Source organism: Cucurbita pepo, chromosome LG11 (assembly GCF_002806865.2).
Source record: "Cucurbita pepo subsp. pepo cultivar mu-cu-16 chromosome LG11, ASM280686v2, whole genome shotgun sequence".
Classification (NCBI taxonomy): Eukaryota; Viridiplantae; Streptophyta; class Magnoliopsida; order Cucurbitales; family Cucurbitaceae; genus Cucurbita; species Cucurbita pepo.
This window is the reverse complement of record NC_036648.1, coordinates 1,476,188-1,496,765: the sequence shown is the minus strand read 5'-3', so window position 1 is coordinate 1,496,765 and position 20,578 is coordinate 1,476,188. Positions and strand designations below refer to the sequence as shown.

The window sequence follows — 20,578 nt, the reverse complement described above, 5'->3', positions numbered from 1 at the left end:
TTTTTGTCATTCTTTAAATTAGTTAATCAACTTTTAAAATTTCTAAAAAAAAATCATCTCATTTAAATTTTATGTTTAATAGATTCTAAAAATTTTAATTTTGCATTCAGTAAATCCGTTAATGTTACAAAATTTTAATAGTTTGTATGTGGGCTAAGAGTAGAATGAACGGCCCAATAGTGGTATGTGGGCTAAGAGTAGAATGAACGGCCCAATAAATGTATGTGGGCTAAGAGTAGAATGAACGGCCCAATAATGATATGTGGGCTAAAAGAAGAATGAACAGCCCAATCATTGTATGTGGGCTAAAAGTAGAATGAACGGCCGAAAAAGTGTGTAGGCTGAGTAAAATGAACGGCCCAATATTTTATGTGGGCTGAGTTGAATGGACGGCCCAATATTGAATGTCGGCTAAATTATTGTATGTGGGAAAAAGTAGAATGAACAGCCCAATATTGTATGTGGGCTAAAAGTAGAATGAACGGCCCAATAAGGGTATGTGGGCTAAGAGTAGAATGAACGGCCTAATTATTGTATGTGGGCTAAGAGTCGAAGGGACGGCCCAATAATTGTATGTGGGCTAAGAGTAGATTGAACGACCCAATAATGTATGTGGGCTAAAAGTAGAATGAACGGGCCCAATTATGGTATGTGGGCTAAAAGTAGAAGGAACGGCCCAATATTTGTACGTGGGCTAAGAGTAGAATGAACGGCCCAATAATGGTATGTGGGCTTAGAGTAGAATGAATGACAGAATGAACCAAAAGTGACCCAGCCCATTATCAAATGGCGCCTCATTTGAATCGAATCGGAGTTGTTGAATCTTCCTACTCTTCTTCGTCAGGTTCGTTCTCTACAGGTTCGAATGCAGAGGCGTTGAAACTCAAGCTCTTCTTCGAGAGTATGAGCAGCAAAGACGCCGTCTCATGGACTTGCCGCGGAGAACACTGCCGAATGCGCACACTTTTGCTAGGATTTTCACAGCTTCTTCAAAGTTCACTCGAAACGGTAGGTGGCCTACAGGCCCATGCCCTTGCGATCAAGATTTCTGGCTTTTATGATGTTTTTGTTGGCAGTTCGCTTCTTAATATGTATTGCAAAATTGGGTGTCTGCTGGATGCTTGTAAGGTGTTCGACCTATTGCTTGGGCTACTATGATTTTTGGGTATGCGGTGCAAAGGATGGATTTAGAGGTTTGGGAGCTGATTTTATTGATGCTTTGTGAGGAGTGGTTCCACAATGAGTTTATATATACAGTTGTGCTTAGTGGATTCATGGTTCCTGGGAGAACCCACGTCGGTTAGGAAGGAGAACAATACATTCTAAGATTGTGGAAACCACTTCTTAACAGACGCGTTTTATAAATCTTGAGGGGAAGCTTGAATGGAAAAACTCAAAGAAAACGATATTTGTTTGCGATGAACTTGGGCTGTTGCAGTGATAGTTTGGAAGACGGGAACTTGGCATTTAGGAGGATAACTCCCTGAGATATTGTCATGGAATGCAATGGTATCTGGTCTTTCTCAAAATGAAGGAGGTTTTAAAGCTCTTGAACTCTTTGAAGAGATGCGGCAAGGCACCACAAAACCCGAGTGTTTTTCAAGTGTATGTTCTTGGCGTGCAGCCACATGGGATTGCTTGATAAGTTTGGCATTGTTCCAAGAGTCGAGCATTATGCTTTCTGGGACACAGGGAAGGAGGATTGTCGAACGACATTTCACAAAGTGAAGAAATCTCTTCTATCCAATTCTCCCATTCGGGTACTATCAATGTTTGGTCGACTTCTCCTAATGCATCTGTAAGTAATGGAACATCCATGAGTTGTGTCTGTCCTTGAAAACACCAAATTGAAGACCCACCAACCACCTCAACCAAGAGAAAGAAGAGAGGAATTACTCCCCATTGAACAACAAGAAATGGGCGAGGTTGGTCTAAGATAGCAAAGGAACAGAGTCTTGTTCATTCCCAATTATACTATCGAGACGGACTCAATAGATGAAAGGTAGAGATGATTGCATTCTCCATTTCCTCTTCACTACTTATACAAGCTTGACGGTCTGTCTAGAGGGAAATCAATAAACTTCCACATCGATATACTTAACCCATAATTCTATAATCAAGTACATGACACCGACTTTCAAACGACGAAGAAGACTGAAACTGACCCTACTTTCATTGACTAATAAGTGATAGCTATCCGGTTCGCAGAATGACCGAGGAAACCAAATCCAATCTCGTAACATGAGACTTTGAATGAAGGGCTCAAAACTACGGGAAGCCAAAGAGTTCCTATCGACCACTGTATGGATTTATGGCGTATCATGTTAGTAGCCTGTTGAAGCTATCGTAATTATGAATTGGGAGCATATGCAGGCGAGAAACTAACGGAGCTGAGTTCAGAAGAATCATCTGCCTTTATATTTGTTTCTTTATAAGGAAAGCTCATAAACCTTTTAACTTTGCCTACAGAAAGTCCCTACTCACAATATTTACTACCACTACTTCCAAAAGAACTCCTACAACAAAACCCAAAAAGACCCATGTATCCCAACTCCACCTTTGAGTCTTCACCATCAAGCAAAACACCTCATGGAGGAGTACGTAGAAACCGCAGAATCCACAGACGGCGAGGCGGGGAAGAGCCTGAGATAATCACTCTCCAAACCAGAGTCCATCATAGGACAGAACTCCAATTTCTCATCATGATCATACACAAACTCCGGTAACTCTATCTCTTTCCTTCTAACATACTCCCATAGAAACTCCACTCTTTTCACATATTTCACTTTGTTATACAGCCTGCAAGTCAACAAATAAAGAATCCCACCATAAAGATATGGTCTTTTTGGCTTTTTGAGCAATGGGAAGTTCAAATTCAGGGGAGGAAGAATGCTTACTCGGCACCCAGAATTAGGCGGCCGACAGTGGCGAAGAACAGACGAGCCTGCAAACCGGGGTGGACAAAATAAACAGCTTTAAGGTTGTTCTTAATGGTGGTTGGAATGAACTCATAGATTGCCTTGAGATTGGAGATTCCAGGGAAATTCTCTGTCCAATGAACATCTGTGTGAATGTACACCAACGTGAAGGGCCCATCTTTGAGGAAGGGGAAAATCTTATCCTTCAGATAGAGATTCACAGCCTGCGTGCTCACGAACCGAGCTGAAACCAAAACAGCAATCACCATAAGTAAAACAGAGCACACTCACACTCACACTCACACTCTGTTTTGAAAGTCAGTACCTGGAAAGTGTTTTCCGACAATGAGGAACACATTGCGGCCAGCTCTATCACGACCATGGAGTTTAAAAACCTCAGCTTTTCCAAGGAGGTGAAGCTGGTCGGAGAGAGAAGAAGAAGAAGAAGAAACAGAGTAGTTCATGATGAAAAAAGACAAGGTAGAAGAGTTATGGGTTTCGGGGTTTAAAATGGGGAAATGGCAGAGGAATATTCGAAAGCATGTTCGTTTTGATGGGTCGGATTGGATTCGAGTGGGTTCGGTGGGGGGGTTTATCCGACAATACAGGGGCTCTGCCCAGCCTTGGATGTTTATCCACCCAGCCGTGTGTATAATTCTTAAGGGCTGTGGGGGCGGTCGGTAATTGTTGGTCTTAACTTTCTTGCCGGTTGTTTTGTTAAGAGGTGAGATGGAATTTATGTATTAGATAGAAACAGAGCTTTGTCATATCCAATATATCATAGTTGTTTTCAGATAAATGCTTTAATTATAAAGTTATTACAGGATAAATCAAGGCTTGTCGTGTGGCCTAATCACCGAAGAACATGTGTTCAGGCCTTCATTTGTGAACACTAAGGGATGAGCTCACCCAAAAGACCGCCCTAACGTAGGAATAAAGTCGGTACGTAATCTATGGTCTACTAGGTATGAATCGAGTCTCACACACGTGCTTCCTTGTAAAAGATGGAAGCCATTCCTTCTCAATGTTAAGTAATTTTACTCACTCAACTCAAACACTAGTTCAATATAATACTGGTCAAGTGTCACAATTACACTTTTTTAGTAGCGACGTTTTGTAATACTTGTTCTAACCAACAAACAAGTCAACCATGTAAAAATCATATTTCTTGAACAATTTTGACATATAGTCAAGACTTGAATCATGTTTTGGAAGAAAATGTTTTATAAAATGCGTCTGAGAAAATTAGTTGAAAATAATTTGAAAGAAAAGATTTTAAAGGTTTAATAACTATTTTATCGAGTACATTTTAAGATAAATAATGTAGGATAGAATAAACATGATTTTGACAAATTGTTATATATATATATAATTAACACAAATGGAAGGGAAAATATTTGAGAGGAATACCAGCTTTGATCTATATTCATATTTAAACTCGCTATTTTTGGGTTTGGTAATCCAAAGCAGACACATCATTTTCAAAAAGTCTTCTCTCTATTGTCACTTCTAACACTTCTCTTGATTTTCTTGTTTCTCGCTAAAAAGCTCAACGTGCTTATATCAAGTCGGGAATTGACGTGAGGAGGTGGGAATGACTATATTTCTAGGAGCGAACTCAAGGCCAATATGAAGCGCATGGATACAAGTTATGCCTTTCCTTTAACGTATGGATCATACTTACTTTTTTACGATACAAAGAACAGGATAAAAGAAGCCTAAATCAAGCTATTATACAGCAGACCAAAACTCGGATTACTTCAACACAAGCTCAACAAATAATGAAGTTATTGATAACTATGGATATCTATTATGAAGAACAGTAAAGACTTACCAGTAATCGGAACAAGAACAAAACCCATCAGAGAAATGGTGAAAGCGTTTTGGATCCCGAATGATAATGGTACGCTTCTCAATCAATGATATGAGCTTTGCAGTGCTATGACAATCTCCACAAATTCTAAGATTCTTTGTAATGATTAAAGGGTCTCCTTCTTTACTCACCAAAAGCCCAAAAGCAATGGCTAACTTCTCGCTGTGCTTGTTTATCATATCCTCCTTGATTTCCTCTTCAACGTCTTGCAGAACATATTCTGTTTTGGAACTATATCCAGTTTTCCTTATCTTTCCAAGCAATTCTTCAAGCTTGGAATAGATCTTCTCCGTCTCGGGGTGAGATCGATCGCCCACGAAGAACTGGTGGATCTTGTTTCCATATTCAATGGAGCTCCATCCAGGGGTTCTTTTCAGGCCTCTCTCCTTTAGCAAGGCCCTCACTTTGGCAGCATCCTTCCAAGAACGAGCTGCTGCATACATATTTGATAACATGATGTAATTTCTGGGGTCCAGAGGCTCCAAATGAATCAAATGCTCTGCAACTTCCTTACCAAGTTCTATGTTACCATAGACCCTACAAGCACCAAGAAGAGCACCCCACACGCCAGCATTGGGCTCCATAGGCATGCTTCGTATCACCTCATAAGCATCATTCAAAAGTCCACAGCGACCGAGTAGATCAACCATACATGAATAATGATCTATCCTGGGCTCAATTCCATATACCTTAGACATCAAATTGAAGTAACGTTTCCCCTCTCTGACTAGCCCTGAATGACTACATGCGCTAAGCAAATGAGTAAAAGTGACATGATCAGGCTCCAAGCCTCTCTCGGCCATGCTCTCGAAAAGCTTGATAGCCTCCCTACCCAACCCGTGTGCGGCATATCCTGCAAGCATGGCAGTCCAAGCTATCAAGTTTATGCAAAACTGTGCCTCACACTATTGAGGACATATTCTATTTATATTGGCAAAAGATTAACTAATAGATCCGATTTCATAGGAAACTAACGAAGTAAGCCTATTCTTATGGCATGACTAACTTCAAGCTATTCTAATGGATTGACCAATTCTAACAGTCCCCTTCAATCCCAACAAGTCTTGTACATGTTGAGATTGTTACAATGTGTAGTAAAAGGAGTTTTAGACAGTGGTTTTGTCAGGATATCAGCTACTTGATCACTTGATGAAATGAACCGAACTTCCATTGCTTTACGTGCTACTTGTTCTCGAACAAAATGAAAATCAACTTCAATATGTTTCGTTCTAGCATGAAATACTGGATTTGAAGTTAAATATGTAGCTCCGAGGTTGTCACACCAGAGGCGAGGAGCCTTTGATTGATACACGCCCAGTTCCTTCAGTAATGACTTGATCCAAATCATTTCTGCAGTAAGATTCGCAATGGCCTTGTATTCTGCTTCGGTGCTTGATCTTGACACTGTAGCCTGTTTTCTGGAACTCCATGAGATTAGATTTGCTCCAAGAAATACAGCAAAGCCGCTAGTTGAACGTCGATCATCGGGACAACCAGCCCAATCAGCATCAGAAAACCCCGACAACATCATGGTTGATTTCTGAATTTTCACTCCTAATGCTAGTGTGCCTTTAACATAACGAAGAATTCTCTTCACAGCACCCCAATGAGCATCAGTAGGTGTATGAAGATATTGACACACTTTATTGACAGCAAATGCCAAATCAGGCCTAGTCATTGTCAAATATTGTAGTGCTCCCACTGTACTTCTGTATTTGAATTGTTCTTCAGCTGATAAGGGTATTCCTTGTTCTCTGAATAATTTTTCAGCAGAACCCATTGGTGTAGACATAGGTTTGCATTTTTCCATGTTTACTCTTTTCAACAAATCTAAGGCATATCGTCTCTGTGACAGTATGATACCATCTCGTGTTTTCTTGACTTCAATACCCAGAAAATACTCAAGACCACCCAAATCTTTTACTGCAAAATCTATTTTCAATTTCTGAATCAACCTTTCGGTTGCTTGATCAGAGGAGCTCACAATAATTATATCATCAACATAGATGAGCATATAGATAGTTATCTCTCTGTTTTTGAGAATAAAAAGAGATGAATCAGCTACTGAAGCCTTGAAGCCTAACTCAATAAGTTTTCCAGTCAACCTTGAATGCCAAGCTTTTGGGGCTTGTTTCAGGCCATAAAGGGCTTTCTTGAGCTTGCATATGTAATTCTTTGGTTTGGCTGAGTCTTGAAATCCTGGTGGTTGTCGCATGTACACTTCCTCTTTCAGAATTCCATGCAAAAATGCATTTTGGATATCAACTTGTCTCATATTCCAGCCCTTGGTTACTGCTAGCGAAAGAATGACCCTGATTGTTGACGGTTTGATCACAGGGCTAAAAGTATCAGTGTAATCAACACCAAATCTTTGCTTGAATCCTTTGGCAACTAATCTTGCTTTTAATCTTTCAACTGACCCATCTGCTTTTCTTTTCACTTTATACACCCATTTACTATCAATGAGATTTATTCCAGGTTTGGGTGGAACTAGATCCCAAGTGGCATTTCGTTTTAGCGCTGAGAGCTCATCATTCATTGCTCCTCTCCATCTTGGATGTTGCATGGCTTCCTGCAGGTTTCGAGGTTCAGTAGCAGTCTCTATGATCGGAGTTGTGATAGTTACAGCGCTTGCGAATTTTCTTGAGGTTTCTGAATATCTGATAGTTCCATCAGTGAATTGTTTAGCTTGTACAATGTTATTTCTCAACCTTGTTCGCATTGGATGTTGACTAGCTGCTTCAGTTGGTTGATCAGACACATGTTCATGAGTTTGGTTTTGAGCATTGATCGAACTGCTCTCAGCTTCATATTCTGCAATTTCCTCTGAACTTCTTGTATTATCTGCAGAAGATAAGCTGACACCAGACAAGTTGTCACTAGCAATATTATCAGTTTGACCATCATTCATATGGGAATTACTAACAACTGGTTCAATATCTGTAAGAGCATTTTCAGTGTAAAAACTAGCAAGTTTGGCTAAGGCTGGAAGTAGAACAGGATGATGTGGATTTGTGGTTTTGTTTGGTGGCTTAGATTCTTCAAAAGGAAAAATATTTTCATCGAAAACCACGTCTCTAGAGATGTAAATACGTCCTGTACTTCTATTTAAGCATTTATATCCCTTATGAGAAGAACTATAACCCAAGAATATACATCTAGTAGTTCTGAAACTCAGTTTCTTGTTGTTGTAAGGCCTTAAATTAGGCCAGCAAGCACAGCCAAACACCCTAAGCATGGAGTAGTCTGGACTTTTACCAAACAATTTATGAAGTGGTGTGTCTTGTTGTATGGTTCGGCTGGGCATTCTATTTATAAGAAAGCAAGCTGTGTTGAAAGCTTCATCCCAGTAGGATAGAGGCATGTTGGCTTGAGCGAGTAAAGCAAGGCCAGTTTCTACAATGTGTCTGTGTTTTCTTTCGACTAACCCATTCTGCTGGTGTGTGTGAGGACAGGAGATATGATGTTCAATGCCTGTGGATTTGAAATAATTGTGTAACCGATGGTATTCACCCCCCCAATCTGATTGGACGGAGCGAATTTTGGTATTTAGCATAGTTTCAACATGTTTTTGAAATTGAAGGAACACAGACTCAACATCAGATTTGCATCTCAGAAAGTAAATCCAAACATAACGACTAAAATCATCAACAAAGGAAACATAATATTTGGAATTATTTACTGACGCAATGGATGGACCCCATACATCAGTGTGAATTAATTGAAGGGGTGCTGTAGATACATGCTGAGAAGAACCAAATGGCAATTGATGTGCTTTCCCTAATTGACAAGCATTACAAATTGAGGAAGAGGGAATATTAGTATCTATAGCTAAATTATTATCTTGTAGAATTCTAATGGTAATTGGAGATGCAGGGTGCCCTAGCCTTCTGTGCCATTGTTCTTTCGAAAGTTTGGCTGTCAGCAAGGCTTGACTGAAATTATGCGGTAGAACGTATAGGCCATTCTTACATCTACCGTGGAGCAGGAGTTTCTTCGTGACTCGGTCCTTAACCAAAAAATAGTTTGGGTGAAATTCTACAACAGCATTATTATCAGATGCTAGTCTTTGTACTGAAATTAGGTGCTTATTGATTTTAGGAACATATAGGATATGTTTCAGAACAAGAGATGAACCAGAAATTAATGAATTCCCAATATGAGAGATAGACAAACCTGCGCCATTTGCAACCTGAATTTGGTCGGTGCCAGTGTAGCGTTCTCTGGTGGTAAGCCTCTCTAGGTCATTGGTGATATGATCTGTGGCTCCAGTGTCAACATACCAGTTTGTGTCACTAGTGTATCCACTTGTTGCCAAAGCTGCTTGTTTGAGATTATTTTCGGCTTGATATGCCTGATCAAATCTGTGCCAGCATTGCAAAGCATCGTGATTGGGCTTACCACAAATCTGACAGACAATGCCTGAGCTGCTTTGTGTCTTTGATGGTTGACGTCCAGGATTGTTCACAGTACGCCTTGATTGTCCATGACCACTATTTAACTGACGACTACGACCGCGACTACCTCGACCTCCATTGGCACCTCCACGAATGGATATCCTATTGACATTGTTAGCAGATGAAAGTTGCTCAAATGTACCCTTACGCAAGTGCCGCATCTCATAGCTCAGCATGTGAGCATACACGTCGCTGACAGTGTATACATCTGTTCTGGTTGTAATGCTTGTGACTAGAGGATCATAATCTGGACCAAGTCCTTGCAGCATGTAGGCGATGAGTTCTTCATCCTCTATTCGCTTGCCAATGGCAGCAAGTGTATCACCAAGATGTTTTACTTTACGAAAGTAGTCAGCAATTGTCATGTCCTTTTTCTGGATAGTAGAGAGTTCCATACGGATCTGCATTGCTCTTGCTCGAGATGTGGAAGCAAATTGTCGCTCCAGCGTAATCCAGGCTTCTCGTGCAGTGGTGATTCCAACCATCGTGCTGAGAACCTCCTCAGTGACTGATGAGTTGATGAGGCTGAGTACCAGCTGGTCCTGGGGGTACCAGACTGTGAACTCAGGGTTGATGATAATTTTGCGATTCCCTGTTTCTTCACTTGGTTCAACGGCGATCGTCTGGCTTGGTGCAGGCATGGATCCATCCACAAAACCAACAAGGTTTTGGCTACGCAAGTAGGGAAGGATTTGGGTAGACCACAGTAGATAATTTTCTTGTGTAAGCTTAACACTAATCACCTGACTGATCGACGGAGAAGACATTGTGTTGTTTGGGATTGACATGTCTAACAGCAGAGGCTATGGATCTCGTGGATCTTATTTCTGCTCTGATACCATATCAAGTTTATGCAAAACTGTGCCTCACACTATTGAGGACATATTCTATTTATATTGGCAAAAGATTAACTAATAGATCCGATTTCATAGGAAACTAACGAAGTAAGCCTATTCTTATGGCATGACTAACTTCAAGCTATTCTAATGGATTGACCAATTCTAACACAAGCAACTCTGTCTGCACAACCCACCTCCCCAAAGACATCATATGAAGCACTTAATCTTCCCAATTTCGCATACAAATCTAAAAGTGCAGTGGCTATGGTGATTTGTGCACCTAGACCAGAGCAGAAGATTAACCCATGAATGCTTTCAGCCAACTTTCCTACACCCAAATGCACGCAAGCTTGAAGCAGAGCCAGGATAGTTCCTTCATCCGGCTCAATTCCAAACATTCTCATCTTATTAAAACAATGAACTCCTTCTCCTGCACAGCCATTAGTAACTCGAGCAGCAATGATTGAATTCCACGATACTATATTCGGGTATGGAATAGCCTCAAATAATCTACAAGCAGACGTTAAATCCCCAGACTTTCCATACATGTTAATGAGAGAATTAACGACCTTAACTTCCAAAGAAACACCAATTTTAATAGCAAAGCCATGAATATACCTCCCTACATCCAAAGCTCCGTTGCAAGCCGATATCATCGATAGAATTGTTACCTCATTGGGTTTAACTGACATTTCAAACTTCATGGTACAAAAGGCTTTGAGAGTTACATGAAGGCACCGGGAAAACCCACAAATCAGTGAGTTCCAAGAAACCAAATCTCTATCAGGCATATCATCAAACACCTTCTGTGCATCTTCAGCATAACCCAGTTTATTATAACAAGTGACCAGCTGATCCCCAATGAATCCATCTCTATAAAGAAAAGACTTGATTACACGGGCATGAATTCCCCGGCAACTTGAGATGGAAGTGCACGATTTTACAGCGATCACTAACGCTGAAACAAGCCCTTCTGCAGCTACGCATTGACGAATCGAGTGAAATGACCAAAGAAGAAGTGGGTACTGTGTTCTTGATCGGTTGAAGAAATTGTACAGAATTGAAGATTCCTGGCGAAGGCGGATGGAGATTTTTGTAGGAAGCAGAAACAACGAGCAAAATCCACACGAAAATACCATCTACCATGATCTTCCAAACACGATACAATATTTTAAATTTTCATAAAGAAATTGAATTTATATCATAAAATATTAAATTTAGAATTCTACATTTTTAAAATTTGAAAATAAAATAAAATAAAAATCGAAATTAATGTGTATATTTATGAGGAAACAACCAATAGGAACAAATTTGACTGAAAAATAATAAATAAAGAATTAATGTTGAAAAAGAAAAAGGGTAAGAAACCAACTCCCCTTTGGTGCTTCGAGCAGTGAACTCAGAAGAGATTCCACGAGTAGCAATTAATAAAAATGGAAGAGGACGGATATGATTTGAACCTCCAAGTACTATTATCTAACTACTTAACCTACTCGACCGTGTCCTATTAATTGACCTAGTTTATACGCCAACTTAACTAAATTTTATGTTTTCGATGGGTGGGACGAGTCGGAGATTTGAGCGGGAACAGGGGCGGAGAATATAACTTTTTTTATCGACCCAATTTTGCTAACAAAGAGAAATCCCTCTCCACTCTCTTCTTCATTCATTGTCTAACAGGACTTCTATGCCCTGTTGAGCTTAACCGATTATATTGACATCTCTACCCTTCCTATTCTATTTTACCCGATTGACAAAAACATTCAGGCAGTTGAGGAGGTAAGCATTATCGACGACGACGACGAAAACAATACCCGCATTAAAAAAGTTAATAATGTTTGCCCATTTGATTGAAAATAGGCCTAAAAATAAACCAACACAAAGCATATTGATATGAACCAAGATACATAATCATACAATATACTTCAACGAAGATGTGAAAAAAATACTGTTGAAATTATCAGAAGATATTTCAATTCATGCTACATTGAAATCGAGAAAGAATGAAGTTTCATGTTTTAAATTTTGGGTGGATTACAATTTAAAGTTATTGTATACCATTAATATATTTTAAAGTTACAGTGTTAATTATGACCATTAAGTATAAATGTTACACCTCTTAGAATGTCATTTTGAGGCTATACAAAGCCGTTGTATTTGTAGGTAGACTTGGAAAATATATGAAAAGAATGACTAAGTTTATTTTTTGCAATTCTATGTAGTTTAGGTTGCATGTAGAATCATTCAAGCTTGACATGATCAATCTTGATTGTGGAGTGATTCGAATCTCAAACAAGTGTTCTTGCGTTGAGATATTTGATCAACAAGAATCATTCAAGCTAGACATGATCGATCTTGCTTGTGGAGTGATTCGAATCTCAAACAATGTTTTTGCCTTGAGATATTCGATCAACAAGGTAATCCGAATCTTACTCTCCTGATTTCCACGTATCACATATCCAAAAACACAAAAAGACATTAAATTTGTTAGGGTTTTTGGATCAATCACTTATTTTTTTGAAAAAAGTTTGAATTTTTTTTGAAGAAAAGGAGTGGGAATATATATCCATGAGGTTGAAGCTTGTGCAGGTCATTGAATGCATTGGTCCTGTTGGAGGGTATTGGTAGCGCATAGTCTTTAATGCCTGCCGGCCACCACCTTCCCCTCCCACCACTCTTTCTTAAATTCAATCTTTCTCAGACATTCCCCACTCCCACAAACAAAGCCCCTCTTCTCTTTCTTCTTCATGCCATCTTACACCTCCCTTCCTTCTTTCTTGCTTGCTTTCTTTCTTTCTTCTTCTTCTTTGAGTAACCCCTTTTGTGGAGGAGATGGAGTTGTGTGTTTGTTTAGCTTGAAATAGCCGCTCTGATATTGACCCGGTTCACTCAGATTAGTACCTGTTTACCAGCTGCACGACATGCACTAGCTACTCGTGCATGTTGTGGGTTTAAAGCTTAGCTGAATCTGATTGAGCCGCGCCAATATCTCAGTGCTATTTCATATATGTTCGTAAAGTAGAAAATTATCGAAACCCTTTTGAGGTACCTTTCATTTTTATATTTTTCACGCCACATGTTTTCGAGATCTCAAATGCATAGACTTTTAAGACATGTTTTCTTCGATGATGCTTTGCATGCTTGAAGTTTTAAAATATGCCTCTCGTTTATGGGTTTTTTTTTTTTTTTTTGGAAAAATATGCCTTTATTTTCATGAATTTTTTAAAATTTTAACCCTAAACCCTAAAGGGAGGATGTGTTGATTCTAAACTATATTAAGAAATAATAAGCATTAAAATGAAATAAGAACAACCTACAATAAAAAAAAAAAAAATCTTTAATGATGGTAAAGAAAATGTAGATCTAAAATGTTTATCGGTATTGATTCTTATCTTTAATGTCGAACAGTGACAAACATTATATGCTCTTTCATTGTGTTCGTTCATCGTTGTTGTTTTCTTGTTGTGGGTTTGATCGTTATGGCATTGTGGGTCTATTTATTTGGAGGTTGTTACTTTTGAATCTCGAGAGTGGATGGTTGACCACCGCCCCTTCATTTTTCTTTTGGGTAGCTGTTCACTGTTGGATCTCACCAATACAACCCCATAGTTGCGATTCTATTTGTGTCTCGATGGATGGCTCACTAAATGTCATTTTTATGGACCGATAATATAGTTGGTAGCAAATTTGAAGTGGTGATAGTTGTTAGTGGTTGTGGGTAGCAGATCTAAAACCATGGCGGTTGTTGGTGCCCATGGGTAGGCAGATGTACAGTCTTTGTGGCTATTCATTGGCCTGAGTACCAAATCAGGAGATATGGTAGCTGCTTAGTGGCTAAACTTTCTCATATCATACATATTGAATCTGTTCGGTTTGTTGGGACTCAACCGTTTTTTAATTTCTTATTTCAAATGAGTGAGTCACAAATACGAATGGAAGACAATAAAAAGCTAATACTACTACTTGAATGGATACCTGAAAGGTACTTGAATGGATACCTGAAAGGTAAGTATTATCGTGTGTTTTAACAAATTATAAAATATTGTTTTCGATATTTTGTAGCATTCCCGCCAAGAAAGTTGCACGGAATGTGGGTATTATGTGATGAAAGGGTACGAGTTAAATGAGTGGAACATGCATCAATCTACATATTATATACAAACTTGAAATTTTAAAAACTCATTGAACACTATCAAATACTGAAACCTAGACTTTCAAGTGTATATATATATTTGGTTCTAAAATTTTCAAAATACCTGATAGGTTCAAAATTTTAAGCCTGTGATCTATAATAACAAAATAACCTTAAAAAAAAAGAGTAGAAAAGAAGAGAATAAAATTAGATACATTTCCCCCAATAGTTATGAGCTTTGCATACAATAAAAGAAATCAGTGATAGTGCGGGTGAAAGAATGTTAATAACAAAGAGAAGTTGTGGAATTGGTTAAAGAATTTAGTGTGGCTTTTGGTTTCCTTCTCAAGCTTGAAGTGAAGAGAATTGGACTCAAAATATTAGTGTGAAGTAAGCAAGCTTATAGCTTATGTAGTAAGAGCATCAGGGAGGTTAGATCGAGCCCCAAGGACCTTACCACCAAAGTCAGGGAATGTCTCGTGTCCACTCAACGGCCCAACCTTCCCACTTTGGCTCACATCAATCGGGTACTTCAGGAGGTGTCCTTGCAATGGCTTAAACTCCTCTGCTGTGTATTTCTTCCAGTTATCTTCAGCTATCTTGTTCACTGCTTTCACACAAACCAAACTTTCTGGCTCCTTGAAGCAACTGTCGATGTTTCCTAAATGTTCGGCCCACAGCGACATTCTATAGCCATAAACCTGCGCATCGAGGGAGATCAATCAGTTAAATGACGTTCGAAAATACTTCGGATGGTCTGTCTTTATCCCTTGAATTTGCAGACAGAGTTGCGAGCGAACCTGGCCTCGTGGTTGTCGTTTCCTCTTAACCCATGTGTTATTGGGTTGATATGCACCCATGGCAATCTCAGTGTCCCTTGAACCAGCCATTGATCTTTGATTTATGTTAGCAGATCCTACTATTACATACTCGTCGTCGACAATCATTCCCTTCGCATGCACGTATATCATGAATCTTCGGAACTTTTGCGAGTCTGAAGTCTGAAAATTGAAAATTAAATATCCTCAGGATTACCATATCTAATTTATATTCCCTGCAGTGTAGCACACCAATTAGGCCAAAGCTACACCAATGGACCATTTATGACACAGAGAAACGTAACTAGACAAGTCTAGGTAACTTAGCCAGCATCACAATGAAAGAGTTCATAAGTTTAAATCTCTATATAATACGAAAAAACAGAAAGTTTCAGAACGCGTGATTACCAAATCTTCACTCTTGAGAGAATGAGTAGAGGAGCATGATAAGTCGTTGTGCGGTTCCCTATTGCCGAGACAGTAAAAGTTCAAGTAGTCTGAGGGATGAGCGTTCTCGAGATTCTTATATTTCAACTCTCGTCCAATGATTTCATACATCATTTGGATTGTCTGGCCCTGTAAACATAAGATAGTAATTTCAAACTCGAGGCAACCAGAAAAACGACAACATGAAACGGTCCTCGAGATTCACAAATCTATTCACTTACAAAAGGGTACGACTATTGAAAGAAACAATAATACAAAACAATGACAGTTAACCTCACTACCTGCCAGAACAATATTTCTTGAACAGAAACAGAACTGGGAGCCCCTTCAGGCCACATTGGTATCACAATGTATACAGCAAACCTCTCATTGGCTCTTATCTTACTAGCAATCTTCAATGCCAACTCCATAGGAATAAGATTATCAGCACCTGAAACCCAAAGAATTAAATGAAAATGAGAAGGCAAAAAAGTTGCTTAGACTCCTTGGATATCACTGCAAACTCTGTTTCAACAACCAATTACATAATTTAAATACCAAGTTTGCTAATTAACAATAAAAATATATTACTCTTCTCTTAAATACTTCAACACGTCCATGTGCCAAAAAGTTTCTCTAAACGATCATAGAAGATTGCATACTCTAGTTTTAATGTCCACTAGTGTCAAAAGTATCAATGTCTGTGTCGAACTATGATATGTTACCGAAACTAAAGTACAAGCGTTTATCGTTAGTAGTAAAACCTGCTTCTTTGTACGCAGGCCACGCAAACGACGATCCTAGAAAATACTGATTCTCAATGTATATGAAGTGTTGGGCAGATCTTATGGCTTGAATATATGCTGTTTGAATGCTTTTGTCAATAACCAAATTTTTTGCACAAACCAGATTCTGCAAAGTATATGGAACAAACAATTTAGACAGATTGAGAAGTAAAGGCTAATTGTGAAACATATCTTAGTTAATTTACTCGATCAAGAGAACAGCTGACCTGCAACTCGGCTTGAAAAACATCTTTGGGAAATCCTCTCAAAGATCCTGAATCTATGGACCGGAAAACCTGTAAAATGAAGAATTGTTCGCCCACGTCATTATTATTAAATTCAGAAGTTGCATATGATCCTAATTCAGAATATCAACCTGAACATGCCAATTGTTGGGATCATTTTCCTCGGAAACCCATAACAATGGATCGTCGTTAGGGACTGACTGAGATGGACTGAGTATCCAAGATATACGTTCCAACTTTATTAAAGCATCTTCATGCCAATGTGATACTCTTTTGAATCGCTGACCTAATTCAGACCATTTAGTGGCTTTTCGCCATCGTTGTTCAAAGTTAGTAAGCACGTCATATGCCGCAGGCCCTTCAATTTTGCAATGTAAATCATGCCATGGCTGCCGAGGACCCTTTGCACCTCCCTGACAGATGATTTACAATAGAAATCAGATAACAATTCTGCAAGAGCGGCGAACAGTTTTTTGTAAGTTACACTACTTAGAGACAAACTAAAGTTTTAATTACAGCAGGCACTCACGGAAAAAGTTGGATTATGATAATCATCCTCAAATACAGTGTCAAGATCTTTTAACAACCGATGCTCGGGAGTATCGTAACGACCATCGCAAAGGTCAAGTCCTCCAATAAAAGAACTTATCTTCCGGTAATTTCCGGATGCTTGTGTATCCACAATCACGCACTTCTGGTGATGGGTGAAAAGCGTTCCAACAACCTGAAGCATGAGATAAACTAAAAGTTCATTGTGGCTCATAATAACATACATCATCTACAAAACCTTTCCCCCATTAGAAACAAAAAATTAAAGAAAGATCAGAATCAATGGAGAAGAGATTCGCAAAAAAATGAAGTGGACAGATAAAATTCCTCCAGTTTTAATGACTAAAGTTTAAATTGAAAACACAAAAGATTGCAGGCTGGAAATGAATAGAGAAGGGATATGGCATGGGGTAGGAGAAAAAGATCAATGTGTCCCATCATCCAATCCACCCCACCCCTCAAGTTGATAACATAACAAATTCAAAGCATTAAATGGTAGGAAGGGATACGGCATGGGGGAAGGAGAAAAAAATTAATGAATTCACAAGGTGAGGATTAAAACTACTTGAAATGCACCATCATCCAATCCACCCTCCCTCAAGTCAATCTACATTCACATGATAGTGTGGCAATCTTTCTCTATCCAACATGTGCTCAATAGGTTGATTTAAAACTACTGCACGATATTCTAATGCAAGCAAAAATATATAACTCGGAAATGGTGTTTCGGTCATTACATATTGTGACTTGAAAGATCTACAAATTGTATTACCAAGCTCTTATGACTATTCGTTTTCTTTAGTGTGATAGAAAAGCCTACTTCCTCAGCCAGACATTGCAGGAAAGGAGAAACTAAGGTAAGTACGAGCATACCATGAAGTCCTAACGACTGTGATAGACAGACAAAACAAACAGAAACTAAATCTGTTGTGACAGTGAACTACCAAATGAACCCAGATAAATCGATTTTCTTAAAAAATATGTTAACAATTATCACAAACTATAAGCACAACTATAATTTTAAAGCTCACATGAGTCAACATCAAACGAAAATATATATTAACTCAACAAGAACAACATGATAGCGATGAAATTCAATTTGAGGGTATAACTTGAAATAATCAAAAACTCAATTGAACACTAAAATTTTACTAAACTCCAAATAAACCCATTAAGATCGTATTACTAAAATTTTAAGTCTAAATGATGCAAATAGCAAGATGGAGAGTAAACTGCAACTAATGAATCATTTTCCTACAGAAACTTAATGATTTCTACATTATACGTAGTGAGACTACCATAGAAGAACAATTTAATATGATTAAAAACAGGGGAAATTGTTGAAGGCCAACATGTAACTGAACCATGGTATAAAGCGTGCCTGTTGCTTAAAAATGCTAAGCTTACTGCTGGCATATCGGGGTGACAGCACACATGACACAGAAGAGTGCTTGAAGAACTTCCGGGTCTCCTCATCATGCGTCTGCATCACTCCAGTCTGCAATTTTAAAATCTAAAAACCATCAGAACAACCATTATATGATGAATTTAACTGATCAACAAAAGGGAAATACAAGAAACTAGAAGTCACTCTTCTTCCCAAATTACTGATATTGGTCCTTTACCACCAAGAGCATTCTTCATCGATTAGTAAAGAACACGGCTGTTATTCATCTCCACCAAAAGAAAAGAAAAGGAAAGGGAAAAAAAACTCGCACCGTGTTAATGAAGAACTTGCTGTGGGAAGTCTTGTCATCCCAAACCAATAACAAGACTCGCACCCCTTCTTGAGACTTGTACTTGAGCAACTCTCCCAAGTTCAAATCCCCACCATTAGGCAACGGCTTTGAAGGCTCTCTCACAAGCTTAACCTTATGATATATGGACCAACCAGCGATGTAGACTAAATGGTGAGCCTCCAAAATGGCATGGCATATATCCTCCCAGCAATTCCCATGCTGATACAAATTCCCCTTTTCCAATTCAATCTCCTCCAACATGTTATCGGGAACGTGCGCGTCCTGATAAAGCGTTACCGAACCCCCATGGCGTACCGGGAAATAGCAATTCCGAACGCCAAAATGTTCGGGATCGGCTGCAATGCCTTGACGGTACAGAGGATTGTCCTCGCACTTCGTGAATTTCATTTCCAAGCGTACAGCCGAATCCGGCTTCGGCGGTTTCCCAAACGAACCGATAATCGGAAACCAATCATCAATGACTTCGCCAGAAAGAACTCTGCGCGCAGGGACCGTCGCAATGCCAATCAAATCCGCACCAAACACATCGTTATCCTTCACATGAAACTCCACCTGCGAGACCGGATGAGCAAGAGATATTTTGAAGTGCTCGTTCCAGATAGGGTTCTGCGAGTTCGAAATAACTCGCGTCCGAGCAACCGTCGCTCCCGCAAGACAAACGGTGACGTAAGGATCACTAGTAATAATCTTCCGGTGAGGCTTGTGTTCATCCTCATCGTTCTTGGAAAACGGTTTCCGACAAGAACTAAAAACAGTAAAAAACCGCCGAATACGCTCCGTTAGCAAATCCATATTAGGCAAACGCCGCGCCTCAATGATCTTCAAATCGAGATCGCCGTGCACGTACACCAACGGCTCCGCATCATTACCATTCATTATCGGCGAACAAAAACCAAGCACCAATCCAGAAACGAAGAATGAAGATGAACCAAGCAAAATGCAATGAAGAAATTCCGCAGTCGTGGACAAAAAATTTGACTCAATATAATCAAATGAGGAAATCAAAAAAATAGAGAGAGTTAAGGGGATAATAAGAATACGAGCCGTTGGCTATCACCGGAGGAACACGACGGCACAAGACCGAATGAAGGAGACGACGACGGTTAAGAGGCGGAGAGACGTCGGTTTTCCGGTGGTCCCTAACGCAGCCAACGGCGAAGGGCGGAACAGAGAAAACCAAGAAGGAAAAAAAAATGATAGAAGAAAAACGAGGCAACGGGTTGGGGGTTTGAAGGTGAAAACTTCCGATGGGCTTTGATTTTTTGACATGCTATTTAAAGATCGGACACGTGGCGCAAAACCGTTCTAAATTGAACTGCCTTTTTTTTTTTTTTAAATAATTATTATTTCTGAATTTTATTTATTTATTTTTATTTTCTACCCTTAACCGACCTATTTGAAAAATGGCTTCATAATTTCAAACATAGCTTCGTGGCTTCCAATAATTAAAATCTCTTTCATTTAAAAAATAATTATGTTTTATTAATTGCTAATTTTTCCCTTTCTTTTAATAATTGAATTTCTTTAATTAATTTTAATTGAAAAAAAATAATAATTTAGTTAAATATTTATTATAAAAGAAATTAGGGTTTAGTAAGAAGAAGAAAAGGGAAGAATTGGCGGCTAAGTAAGAATGAAAGACGGATTGGAAGGTGGGGGCCACGTGTGATATGGGGTGGAAGTTTCTGACATACGCAATAAAGTAAGTCGTCTATTAAAAGCTGGATCCATTTAGATCTTCCTATAGATTGGTCTATATAATTTTTTTATATTTTA

General features: G+C 39.0%; 3 protein-coding genes and 1 non-coding gene across 5 annotated transcripts; all 4 read right to left on the bottom strand.

Moving 5' to 3' along the window:
* Positions 1 to 2,391: 2,391 nt before the first annotated feature.
* Positions 2,392 to 3,757, bottom strand: LOC111805858 (protein GDAP2 homolog). Its single transcript, XM_023691112.1, has 3 exons — positions 3,244 to 3,757; positions 2,898 to 3,162; positions 2,392 to 2,799 (listed from the first exon to the last, which is right to left on the bottom strand). The coding sequence occupies exons 1-3, from the start codon at positions 3,380 to 3,382 to the stop codon at positions 2,574 to 2,576; spliced, it is 630 nt and encodes a 209-aa protein (XP_023546880.1). The 5' UTR covers positions 3,383 to 3,757; the 3' UTR covers positions 2,392 to 2,573.
* Positions 3,758 to 4,631: 874 nt separating this feature from the next.
* LOC111805355 (pentatricopeptide repeat-containing protein At5g40410, mitochondrial) lies at positions 4,632 to 11,525 on the bottom strand. Of its 2 annotated transcripts, none has more exons than XM_023690409.1 (2): positions 10,256 to 11,525; positions 4,632 to 5,661 (listed from the first exon to the last, which is right to left on the bottom strand). In XM_023690409.1, exons 1-2 carry the CDS (start codon positions 11,224 to 11,226, stop codon positions 4,749 to 4,751), a joined length of 1,884 nt encoding a protein of 627 aa, XP_023546177.1. In that variant the 5' UTR covers positions 11,227 to 11,525; the 3' UTR covers positions 4,632 to 4,748. The 2 variants fall into 2 exon arrangements, with proteins under 2 accessions (XP_023546177.1, XP_023546178.1); XM_023690410.1 differs by having other exon boundaries at positions 4,632 to 5,666; positions 10,261 to 11,525.
* On the bottom strand, positions 9,412 to 9,547 carry LOC111806221. The gene has a single exon (XR_002816772.1). It is a non-coding gene; the product is annotated as a small nucleolar RNA Z247 (small nucleolar RNA).
* A 2,881-nt stretch (positions 11,526 to 14,406) lies between the features above and the next one.
* Positions 14,407 to 20,030, bottom strand: LOC111804862 (phospholipase D delta-like). The gene is made up of 10 exons (XM_023689664.1): positions 18,761 to 20,030; positions 18,424 to 18,540; positions 17,023 to 17,217; positions 16,625 to 16,906; positions 16,476 to 16,544; positions 16,228 to 16,375; positions 15,766 to 15,914; positions 15,446 to 15,613; positions 15,020 to 15,220; positions 14,407 to 14,920 (listed from the first exon to the last, which is right to left on the bottom strand). The coding sequence occupies exons 1-10, from the start codon at positions 19,676 to 19,678 to the stop codon at positions 14,627 to 14,629; spliced, it is 2,541 nt and encodes an 846-aa protein (XP_023545432.1). The 5' UTR covers positions 19,679 to 20,030; the 3' UTR covers positions 14,407 to 14,626.
* Positions 20,031 to 20,578: the final 548 nt, after the last annotated feature.

Excerpts from the sequence above, each read along its gene's own strand:
- LOC111804862 (XM_023689664.1), bottom strand. The coding sequence starts at position 19,678 with ATGAATGGTAATGATGCGGAGCCGTTGGTGTACGTGCACGGCGATCTC. Across the intron at positions 17,218-18,423 it reads TTAGCATTTTTAAGCAACAG|GTTGTTGGAACGCTTTTCAC; the intron begins GCACGCTTTATA and ends CTCATGCTTCAG. Across the intron at positions 16,907-17,022 it reads ATCATAATCCAACTTTTTCC|GGAGGTGCAAAGGGTCCTCG; the intron begins GTGAGTGCCTGC and ends ATCATCTGTCAG.
- LOC111805858 (XM_023691112.1), bottom strand. The coding sequence starts at position 3,382 with ATGAACTACTCTGTTTCTTCTTCTTCTTCTTCTCTCTCCGACCAGCTT. Across the intron at positions 3,163-3,243 it reads TGTCGGAAAACACTTTCCAG|CTCGGTTCGTGAGCACGCAG; the intron begins GTACTGACTTTC and ends TTTTGGTTTCAG. Across the intron at positions 2,800-2,897 it reads CGCCTAATTCTGGGTGCCGA|GCTGTATAACAAAGTGAAAT; the intron begins GTAAGCATTCTT and ends GTTGACTTGCAG.
- LOC111805355 (XM_023690409.1), bottom strand. The coding sequence starts at position 11,226 with ATGGTATTTTCGTGTGGATTTTGCTCGTTGTTTCTGCTTCCTACAAAA. Across the intron at positions 5,662-10,255 it reads TGTGCAGACAGAGTTGCTTG|GACTGCCATGCTTGCAGGAT; the intron begins TGTTAGAATTGG and ends CTTGATAGCTTG.